This window comes from Schistocerca americana, chromosome 4 (genome assembly GCF_021461395.2).
Source record: "Schistocerca americana isolate TAMUIC-IGC-003095 chromosome 4, iqSchAmer2.1, whole genome shotgun sequence".
Classification (NCBI taxonomy): Eukaryota; Metazoa; Arthropoda; class Insecta; order Orthoptera; family Acrididae; genus Schistocerca; species Schistocerca americana.
Window position 1 is genome coordinate 301,421,830 of NC_060122.1, and position 12,348 is coordinate 301,434,177.

The 12,348-nt window shown below is 39.2% G+C and overlaps 1 protein-coding gene across 1 annotated transcript in view; it reads right to left on the bottom strand.

The window, feature by feature from the left end:
* Positions 1-12,348, bottom strand: part of LOC124613153 (RNA exonuclease 4-like) — a 74,908-nt gene that overhangs the window by 37,738 nt on the left and 24,822 nt on the right. Inside the window, exon 3 of the mRNA XM_047141780.1 lies at positions 8,827-9,179. Coding sequence (XP_046997736.1) covers positions 8,827-9,179 — 353 coding nt within the window. The remainder of the gene's footprint in view (positions 1-8,826; positions 9,180-12,348) is intronic.

A 12,348-nucleotide genomic window follows, 5' to 3' on the forward strand; every position in this document is an offset into this window, starting at 1 on the left:
CCTCTACCAACTTACTCTGGCTACATAACCTGCAGTTCCAGGAGAGGATCTCACCAGAATGCCCACTGGCTTCCCCACTGCATTCCCCCCAGTGAAAATACTTCGAACAAGTCTCACACCGCAATCCACTACTCAAGAACCTACGGCAAAGCCCACACTTCTCACTCATGGTAAAATTTTACTTTTTCTAAGTTCCCCTACTACAATAAGAAGACGTTAAAAACCTGACTACAATAATCACAAACTTACTCTACAAGGGAAGTAACTACTATTATTAACAGTATTAATAAACAACAAATGTGAATATAACAAAAGACTAATACAGAAAGAGAATCAAACGTCTAATGACACAGTAACGAAACTGAAAACAGTTCCCAAAAGGTTCTTCTGAAATTATTTCACCAGAAAACACAAAAAACTCCGGTTGAAGACTACTAAAGTTCGTAAATAAACCACTATACACAAACAATTAATTAGTACTTAGCTTTCGATGCACCGCTACAGCTGCAACTGGTCAGCGCGGAATGTAAACACAGGTAAGAGGTTACTTTGCTCGATACGAAACATTCACAAATATCAGGTCACAACACAAGAAAGGCAGAGGTGAATGAAGAAACCACTATTAAGTCACTTATATAGTAAATATTATCACAAAAACCGTTAAAATATGTATCTGAAACTTAAAAATGTATAAAAACCTGGAGAGCGATCTCACATGCAGTCACTTGCTTATGACGTCACACCAAAGAGCAGGCCGTCTCTCTTGTTTTAAAACTAAATACAAGTTTGTTTCCAGGAATAAAACAAAATGAAGAACAATAACAATGGAACTTTTCCTACCAGAGTTTCAAAACCACCAGTAAGATTACTCATTTTCCAGCAGGTTTCCCTAGAATGATACTTGGCGAACCACATTTCATCAAGATAAAATATTGTTGAACCACCTTATTTTGTCATCTTACTCAGAAATGTGGCTTGTGTTCCTGCTATGTTCCTTTGTTCCATTAAAAATTTTCTTCGGTTGAAAGCAAGCGGAAACTACCGTAATTTTTCCCGAGGGCACGCAGCTTTACTGTATGGTTAAATGATGATGGCGTCCTCTTGGGTAAAGTATTCCGGAGGTAAAATAGTCCCCCATTCAGAAATCCGGGCGAGGACAACTCAGGAGGACATCGTTATCAGGAGAAAGAAAACTACGGATCGGAGCGTGGAATGTCAGATCCCTTAATCGGGCAGGTAGGTTAGAAAATTTTAAAAGGGAAATGGATAGGTTGAAGTTAGGTATAGTGGGAATTAGTGAAGTTCGGTGGCAGGAGAAACAAGAATTTTGGTCAGGTGAATACAGGGTTATAAATACAAAATCAAATAGGGGTAATGCAGGAGTAGGTTTAATAATGAATAAAAAAATGGGAGTGCGGGTAAGCTACTACCAACAGCAGAGTGAACGCATTAGTGTGGCCAAGATAGACACGAAGCCCATGGCTACTACAGTAGTACAAGTTTATATGCCAACTAGCTCTGCAGATGATGAAGAAATTGATGAAATGTATGATGAGATAAAATAAATTATTCAGGTAGTGAAGGGAGACGAAAATTTAATAGTCATGGGTGACTGGAATTCGAGAGTAGGAAAAGGGAGAGGAGGAGACATAGTGGGTGAATATGGGTTGGGGGAGAGAAATGAAAGAGGAAGCCGTCTGGTAGAATTTTGCACAGAGCATAACTTAATCATAGATAATACTTGGTTCAAGAATCATAAAAGAAGGTTGTATACATGGAAGAATCCTGGAGATACTAGACGGTATCAGATAGATTACATAATGGTAAGACAGAGATTTAGGAACCAGGTTTTAAATTGTAAGGCATTTCCAGGGGCAGATGTGGACTCTGAGCACAATCTATTGGTTATGAACTGTAGATTAAAACTTACGAAAATACCAAAAAGGTGGGAATTTAAGGAGATGGGACCTGGATAAATTGACTAAACCAGAGGTTGTACAGAGTTTCAGGGAGGGCATAAGGGAACAATTGACAGGAATGGGGGAAAGAAATACAGTAGAAGAAGAATGGGTAGCTCTGAGGCATGAAGTGGTGAAGGCAGCAGAGGATCAAGTAGGTAAAAAGACGAGGGCTAGTAGAAATCCTTGGGTAACAGAAGAAATATTGAATTTAATTGATGAAAGGAGAAAATATAAAAACGCAGTAAATGAAGCAGGCAAAAGGGAATACAAACGTCTCAAAAATGAGATCGACAGGAAGTGCAAAATAGCTAAGCAGGGATGGCTAGAAGACAAATGTAAGGATGTAGAGGGTTATCACTAGGGGTAAGATAGATACTGCCTACAGGAAAATTAAAGAGACCTTTGGAGAAAAGAGAACCACTTGCATGAATATCAAGAGCTCAGATGGAAACCCAGTTCTAAGCAAAGAAGGGAAAGCAGAAAGGTGGAAGGAGTACATAGAGGGTCTATACAAGGGCGGTGTACTTGAGGACAATATTATTGAAATGGAAGAGGATGTAGATGAAGATGAAATGGGAGATATGATACTGCGTGAAAAGTTTTACAGAGCACTGAAAGACCTGAGTCGAAACAAGGCGCCAGGAGTAGACAACATTCCACTGGAACTATTGATGGCCTTGGGAGAGCCAGTCCTGACAAAACTCTACCATCTGGTGAGCAAGATGTATGAGACAGGCGAAATTCCCTCAGACTTCAAGAAGAATATAACAATTCCAATCCCAAAGAAAGCAGGTGTTGACAGACATGAAAATTACCGAACTATCAGTTTAATAAGTCACAGCTGCAAAATACTAACGCGAATTATTTACAGACGAATGGAAAAACTGGTAGAAACCGACCTCGGCTAAGATCAGTTTGGATTCCGCAGAAATGTTGGAACATGTGAGGCAATACTGACCCTACGACTTATCTTAGAAAATAGATTAAGGAAAGGCAAACCTACATTTCTAGCATTTGTAGACTTAGAGAAAGCTTTTGACAATGTTGACTGGAATACTCTCTCTCAAATTCTGAAGGTGGCAGGAGTAAAATTTAGGGAGCAAAAGGCTATTTTCAATTTGTACAGAAACCAGATGGCAGTTGTAAGAGTCGAGGGGCATGAAAGGGAAGCAGCGGTTGGGAAGGGAGTGAGACAGGGTTGTTGCCTCTCCCCGATGTTATTCAATCTGTATATTGAGCAAGCAGTAAAGGAACAAAAGAAAAATCAGAGTAGCTATTAAAGTCCATGGAGAAGAAATAAAAACGTTGAGGTTCGCCGATGACATTGCAATTCTGTCAGAGACAGCAAAGGACTTGGAAGAGCAGTTGAACGGAATGGACAGTGTCTTGAAAGTAGGATATAAGATGAACTTCAACAAAAGCAAAACGAGGATAATGGAATGTAGTTGAATTAAGTCGGGTGATGCTGAGGGAATTAGATTAGGAAATGAGACACTTAAATTAGTAAAGCAGTTTTGCTATTTGGGGAGCAAAATACTGATGATGATCGAAGTAGAGAGGATATAAAATGTAGACTGGCAATGGCAAGGAAAGCATTTCTGAAGAAGAGAAATTTGTTAACATCGAGTATAGATTTAAGTATCAGGAAGTCATTTCTGAAAGTATTTGTATGGGGTGTAGCCACATATGGAAGTGAAACATGGACGATAAATAGTTTGAACAAGAAGGGAATAGAAGCTTTCGAAATGTGGTGCTACAGAAGAATGCTGAAGATTAGATGGGTAGATCACATAACTAATGAGGAGGTATTGAATAGAACTGGGGAGGAGTTTGTGGCACAACTTGACAAGAAGAAGGGACCGGTTGGTAGGACATGTTCTGAGGCATCAAGGGATCACAAATTTAGCAAAATGGCTCTGAGCACTATGGGACTCAACTGCTGTGGTCATCAGTCCCCTAGAACTTAGAACTACTGAAACCTAACTAACCTAAGGACGTCACACACATCCATGCCCGAGGCAGGATTCGAACCTGCGACCGTAGCAGTCACACGGTTCCGGACTGCGCGCCTAGAACCGCAAGACCACCGCGGCCAGCACAAATTTAGCATTGGAGGGCAGTGTGGAGGGTAAAAATCGTAGAGGGAGACCAAGAGATGAATACACTACGCAGATTCCGAAGGATGTAGGTTGCAGTAAGTACTGGGAGATGAAGAAGCTTGCACAGGATAGAGTAGCATGGAGAGCTGCATCAAACCAGTATCAGGACTGAAGACAACAAAAACAACAACAACAACAACAACAACAACAATTGCTTTTATTATATTTAAAAACAAAGTCTTTTAAAATTATTTGATTTGACAAAGCACCATTTTTATATATAATATTCTCATGTATTAATGAGCATGATAATGATAACTCATCTGTAAACAAGTCTACAATGATGTGTATCGAAACATCCTTGTCAAAATCATTCAGGTCTCTTGTGATGAGAGTGCTTTCCGGGCAACATGAAATCAACTTTCCTCTTGTTCCTGAAATTTCAGGCAAACTACATGGTGTCAGTAACTTGCTGCCACAGTATTTTCGTGTAGAGTCTTCTGCCCATCTTCAAACGTTGAAAGTACACTGAGCTCTCCAATTTAAGACTCCACCAGCAGACGTATGCTGTACTCAGTTGTTACTGCTCACGCACTGCTAAAGCATATGCACTTCGGATGCAAGTGCGCTGCTGAGAGTGCCCTTCATGGCGAAAAATAACATCATCGATATAACAGCAATCCTCTTCACATGGTAAATTCGCAGCATGACACCGTGTATACATAGCATGAAGTTTTTCTGACAGGATTCCATGCATTATCTCAGTTAGGGCTGCCTTCATGGTTGCTAATGTCTCCATTCATATATCCACTGATACACCAGTAACAGAGTTCCAAAATTTTGAAGCAAGGACAGCAATTTTCATTTCATTATATTTCATCAAATGACTAGTAGATATACAGTCTGTTGTGATGACAGATTCGCTGGCTTGGAGGAGATGAGTATGCCTGTGATGTTAAACGTTCCACTCCTAATAACTGTGTAGTAGCCACCAGAAAGATCGCGGGAGGCGCACATTGGCACGGCGTGTCACGGACGGTAGTTGCCGCAAGTAGAGTCCCGTCCACCAGAGGGCACGCGAGAATTCTGACGCGACCTCTGCCGGCATTAAAACAACAACAACAACAACAACAACTCCGGCAGCATGGGCCGTGCCCAGTCAGTTAACATCGGGCATGCCTAGGACACAGTCCCGGTCTACGCTAAGTGAAGTGCGACGTAAACGTGAACAGTGTTACTACAAACTGCATGTTGATTGCCCTATGAGACTTGCTGCACTCACATGGAATCTTATAAACACCTGCCTTGCACAGCTTTATGTTATCTTTGACTATTCCAAAAGATCTTTGATGAAGGATGAAAGAGCACTTTAACGTTACGTCTTAGTACTCTGGCTATTTTTGGAGAAATATTTCCAGTATATGGCAGGTACGCTGTTGTCTTGAAAGCTCCATCCTCTTCCTTATTGTGCCATTTGTATGTTTGTTGCACTTTCTGTATATGCTGAGATGAATATACATTTTACAGGAACACAGTATGGAAATGTTCCAATTCCACTTGCTGGTTATAAGTATCTGTAATGGTATGAGCTCAGTGAATCAAGGTATTCAAACACCTATTGTTTGTGCTGGATAGTGGCAAACAGTTGCCTGTAAATAAAGGTCTGTACAAGGGGGATTTTGTAATACAGAATGTCCAAGTGTACCACTGCTCTTGCACTAATGTGTCAAAAATGGCAGACAAACTTCTTTCTCCAGCTCCATAGTGAAGTTTATGTTCTCATGTATGGAGTTTAGATGTTGAAGAAAACTGTCCAAACCATGACACCAAACTATACAGGTATCATCAATGTATTGCCACAATGCTGTTGGTTTTAAAACTGCTGAAGCGAGTGCAAGCACTTCAAACTCTCCAATAAAGAGGTTGGATACTAGTGGTGACACGCAAAGGACACTCCATGATGACACTGTCAGATTTTTCATACAACTGGTTGTCAAATAAAAGTTATGTCAAGGGGAGAGTGCTCAAACAATGTTGTTATGTCAACACCACACCTGTTACATGACATGTAGTGAGTACACCAGAAGCACTTTTGTAGAAAGGGAAATAATATGAGACTGGCCAATACATCATTGCTTTCCAGCTTAAGCAACCTTAAGTCAGTTGATAAAATCAGTCAAATTTTTTATGTGATGTGGACACTTGCCTACAATTGGTTTGCATAAAGATATCAAATACTTTGTCTAATTTATAGGTGACTGCTCCAGTATTGCAGACAATGGTTGTATGGATACACTTTCTTTATGGATCGTAGGCAGTCCATGCTGCCTAAGGGAACTGAACTTTGTGGTCTCAATCACTTAAGGACGTCCTTTAGATGTCAAAAATTCTGCATGCCTGTCTCTTCCAAACCAGCAGAACACTGTATTTCGACTGGCAATTCGATGAAAAACAATGAAACAAAATTTGTGTCCTATACTTCAAACTTCTGGAACACTTATCAACAAAGCAGTGGAAATATGAGTGTGCAAAGCCCTTATGAAATGTGATGGTGCCCAGGCAGAAGCTGCACAGAAACCTGTCATAAAATATCTTTGTGCTCTTGTAGTTGACATTGCTCTGTGATTTTACTGTGTGAACACAATTTATCCAATACTGATGAGGCAAGCGTTCAATAAGGAGAGCACTCACAGCACACCAATGACAGCAACATAGTTGCTTGTAGAAATGTTGGGATGCTAACAATAAGCCACTCGCCCGTGAATTATTTAGGCATGAAATATGCCATAAGAAGTTGAAAAATCACACTGTTTGTAACATTTATTTTCCCCGGGCAAAACACTTACATAATTTGAAACGACCACCTTAATCCACAGCACCATTTGTTATGCTTTTGCAGTCTGGTGTGCCACTGGTATTCTCAGCAATAATCTACAACAATACACACTGTTTGGCCTATGCAAGTCATGCAACACTGGCAGAGGATTTGACAGATGCCAGATTTCCATAGTCCAACTATGTCCTTCACAATGTCAAGCAGAGCCTGTTTTATAGCTGGCGGACAGAAGATAGTCTTCACTTGATGTTTCCCAAGAATTCGTCCAATCTTGCAGGATAATGCACCACAAAATAGAGTAAATGTGTTGACCATATCCTCCCAAGGTTCCTCTTCTTTTTGCACCAGCTTCACAGTCAGTGTAGAATGTAAACACTCCTAATTTGCCACTTTGTGTAACCATTTCTCCGGAACTCTGCCCTCAGGTGTTCATCAAGATCTTGGTTAATGTTCTCATTGTCAGTGAATGTGCGAGCTCTATGTACCAATGTTTTGGTCATGTCATTCTTTTGTGCTTGGTGGTGGCAGTGGTCCACATTTAAGTGTGTGTGTGTGTGTGTGTGTGTGTGTGTCAATTTTCTGGCCAATATGAACCAAAGATTCTTATTAAGACATCCTGGTGAAAAGAAGGATAACATTGAAGCTCACAAGGATGTCAGAATAACTAAGCCTAAAGTTGTTACAGAGCCAACAAAATCCTCGGAACTTGGAATATGATGTGGACATTTTCTGACACAAGCTATTTAGCAAATGAATACATTGGGGCACCAATTATGTTCAAAATGGGTCTTAAAGCCACCCCATCTTTGAGGACCTTGGAGGTCTTGATGGCAGCTGAAACACAGACACTGCTTGGTAATGTCAAGGACGACCTCAGACTACGGAAATCTGGAGTCTATCAAGACCCCTGTCAGTGTTGCATGACTTACACAAGTCACACACCAAAGGCACAACAGACTGCAGCAGCACACCAAGTCGGCTGTTGCAGAGTATTGCCTATCGTGATTACATGGAATGAATTATGATGCTACCAAGGTTCTGACAAAGACATCTAGGTTCTGGGACTGTGTTATTAAAATTCTGCCGAGATTCCAATGAGGGAACCACTGATCAATTGTGACAGTGGCTATATCCTCAGTAAACCCGGAGAACCCACACTGGGTCTGATTAATACGAGGAAGGACATATCCCACAACAAACTGACTTCGGTGGCAGGCAGAGGCAGAGTGGAGACGCCACCAGCATGCATCCCTGGGGGCGGACCCCATGTGGTGTAACAGAAATTAGTGGCAGTTACGCCATGATTCTTTCTGCCACAGTGTGTGCAGTTGAGAAAACAACAGAACAGTACAACAGCTATTAAGTTATTGGATTCTGAATTTGTTTTCTCATTTAAATATGTTGTTTTGATAAGTACTGCACATAAATATTCATTTCTGTTTAGTTAATTAGAAACAGTATCACAATGCGCTTGAGGATGCATCTTCGTCCCTACCACCAGAGATGATAAGCCAACCACTCCCACACAGTAACTGACAGCCAGTGCAGAGGAGAAGATCCTACAGTCGACTGTTGCTATTTTCTGTCCTCAACGGAATTACTTATTAAAAATATTTTAATTCAAAAATAATTGAATATTGTTGAGTTAAATTAACTAACATGTAATGAGATTGTGAATCAGTACGCTAGTTGACATCTTACTGACCAGATCTGTTGTGTATTTGTTACTATGTAGTATATTCAGCAAGAAGTGAAGATTATTTTGTTCAACTTCTCATTCCAGAATCAAACAGTGATTATTTATTTTGCAAGAGCCTCCTGAAATATGGAATAAAAACTAAAATGAAATGTTTTCCAAAACTACGAACATGGGAAATTCTCAAAGCGAGGATGAAATAAGAATATTAAGAAGGATGTCTACTTTTTTTACCTGTTAGAATTACGTGGGGCAGTGACTGATGTAAACTGTTCCGCAGCATTCTTGACATCTGCACTATTATCCCATTTTCCATTTGTAGTACTTTCTGAATGATGTTTTTTCATTTTCCCATGAATGGGTGCCTTCTTACTTGCTGTTTCTTTCTGGCTCAATTGTCCATTAATCTGACCACATCTCATATCATCTTTTTCATTTTTTAATGGCATTACAATTTGCTGAGAGTTTGCGGACTTAGCACTAATTTTTGTGTGTGTCTTTATTTCTGCTTTATGTGCATGCTCAAATGGCTTCTTCCTCTTGAACTTCGGAACCTGGCCAGTGGAGCTCTCATTCTTTCCAATTACCTGGAAAGATGAAACACAAATGATACTGCACTATTCTTAATAGTGATACAAAAATGAATGACATTAGCACCAAATCCACAATTTTGGGGTCCCTATGCTAACTGGTGACCGTTCTAATGATATTTATCCCCTTATAATAGGGATAAAAGTGGGAAGGAGATAACACAATAATAATAATAAACAATAGATTTTAGTATTAAATCCATAGTTGTTGAGGTTATATAAATTCATGGTGATAGTTATGATCAATTTCTAACCCACTAGAGGTAGGGGTGGATGGAGGTGTAAATTTAATGAAAAACAACCATTTTGCTGAATGTACAATTTCTGCAGCTGCTATTTCTAATTGGATTTTTAGTCCCGGTTTTGTTACACATACCCAAAAATGTTAATTATAGTAAAGTTCAACTGTATTAAAACTGTAGTGATTTTGTAAAAGATTTACTTTATAACTTGTGTGCTAACCTTGTATTTTAAAAATGTTTAAATAAAATAATTATGAAAAGGATAATTGATACTCACCATATAGTGGAAATGCTGAGCCTCATAGAGCCACAACAAAAAGATTGTCAGCAAGTAAGCCAATTCAAATGAAGCCTTACTTGCTGACAGTCTTTTTGTTGCGCCTATTTGTGACTCAGCATCTCCGCTATGTGGTGAGTAGCAACTATCCTTTCCCTAATATTGTCATCATTCCATCCTGGATAAAATAATTTTGATTTTGTACTGTAGCCACCTTTGGCTCTTTTTCTTGATAACAGAAGAGTGATAACGAGGCAACAGCAAATATGAGTTTTGACCACACAGAAGACAAGATACATTATACCCCTCTTTTATTTCATATTACATAAAAAAAATTTAAAAAAAGAATTACCTAGCTTGTGATGCCAAAACTTTAGGATAAATGTGTGGGTAGTGGAGGCATAGGCTGATTGGACACAATCCCCTACAGAGGAATATAATGATTAGAACTCTCTAGCACCTTTTAAAGTAACAAATATACAAGAAATCATTTTTCCATGCCTTTAGAGAGAGATGAGTAACCATGCAACAAATATACAAGAAATCATTTTTCCATGCCTTTAGAGAGAGATGAGTAACCATGCAACACTAAGTAATCAGCCAATATAATACAGGGTGTGTACATGAAACCTCCCTGATTTCCAAATGCAATTAAAAAACTGTTAGACGCAGATGCTTGTAAATGCATGTAAATCAACTCAAAAAGTTTTGTGTAGGTTGTTTTAAACACTAGCTTTCACTTTTTGTTTTGTTTCAGGAGCTAAATAATTACCAGTAATGACCACACCTCAATAGACGACCCAATGTGGTGACATGGTACTGGAAACAAAATCAAACATTGCTGTTCAAAGAAGCTTCCGACATGATTTTCAAAGGAACCCATCAGATGTTACGATGGTTAAGGCTGAGTATAACAAGTCTCTCATTCACTAGTTTCCAAGCCACAGCACAAATCATTTTTCTTCCACACTTACAAAGATCAAACTGTGCAAGAAGTGAAACAACTCACAGCTTCACGAAGTTTTTGCTATTGAGATGATGGACTGGATCGAGCAAAACCCTATGTATCTAGGATATGATGTTTTCTCTGATGAAGCAACATGCCACACATGTGAGAAGATTAAATTGGCACACCATTCACACCTGAGGTTTGGGAAACCTCCACAGTTTTTGGGGATATGTCACAGACTGATAAAAGGTGAAGGTGTGGCGTGCGCCAGTGAAACAGCACAGTTGGACCATTTTTTATCATCAAAAAACAAGTAACATGAACCGTGTATCTGATGATGCTTTAGCTGTTTAATGTCCCTTAGCTTCTTCCCCTCCAATCAAATGCGATATTTGTAAGACTGTGATAGTAAGATACTTGCCAGTTACGTGAACCAGTTTTCAGCACTTATGACATCATCAGGTTCATGTAACAAACAATAAATATTATAGAATATTACACCATTGTTGTGTGTGTTTCTTTTACAGTAGTCAGATACGTTTTGGACTTCTGCAATTTATGTTAGGGGAGAGTCAACGGAATGCCAGTATGATGAGTGGAACTGTGGGCCAGTGTGTCCTGCAAAATGTATTTGCTTGAAATTATAAGCACAGTCTCTATGCACATAAGAAGAAAAGCTAAATTGCGTATCAAGCATTTTGTCAACAGAAGTGTTACGTGGAACAAAAAAGATTTTGATTGAAATGTTGTTTTCTAAAAGTTTATGACTCCAAACATTCAAAGTAAGGAGTGACTTGATACATGATGATTCAGATCTTGCTCCTCCGCATCGATACCTCACATTTTGTACTGAACAAGTTTGCAAGAGAGATACAGTACGAGCACTAGCACTTTAACAACAACATGTTGATTAAATCCTGTTCCACTGAGTACATCATGTGTGTGTTCGTTACATCAAAATCACCATTTCCTTTTCTCTTATAAGCTGGTGAATACATTTGAGGGATAACGCTTCAACATCTGTATTATCTTATTTAACAATATCGCTATTAACTTACAGTGCATTTAAGCCAATATGAAGATTTGCTCAAACTACTCATACCGTGTTTACTGCCAGATGGAGTTGCTACCCAGTATGGATCTTGCAACATATCACAGAAAATAAGAATACAATGTCTAAGAATAAAACTAATACCAATGTCACACCTGGTAACTTGTGGCTTAGAGGGGACATCCGATACTGTCTGTAACAGTAAAGAATTCTAATTCTGAAGAAGATTACTTTTCTCTAGACATTCCCTTTTCCTACCTTGTAATTGATACTAATAGGTACTGTGTACCTTGTAAAATTTAAAACAATACTGTGGTATTTTATACCTCCACAATTTTATGTTGCCAGGAACACACTTGTAAGTAGTACAAGGTTAGCAAATATAGTTCTGGTTTTACACAGTCCATTTGGAGTGTCCCTCTACAATTACTTTGTGCAATTTTAGCTTGTCATGCACTCTATTAGAATTAATGCCTCACTGTCCCCCCGCCCCCCCCCCCCCCCCCCCTGTGGACTAGTGTTCAATAATATATACAGTCTATTTACAAGTTTTAATCTCAAGAAAACTTTCAATGACATAATGTCACACTGCATGATTGCAATGTGATATTTCTTACTTTGGAACAATTACACGGAAATTCTCCAGT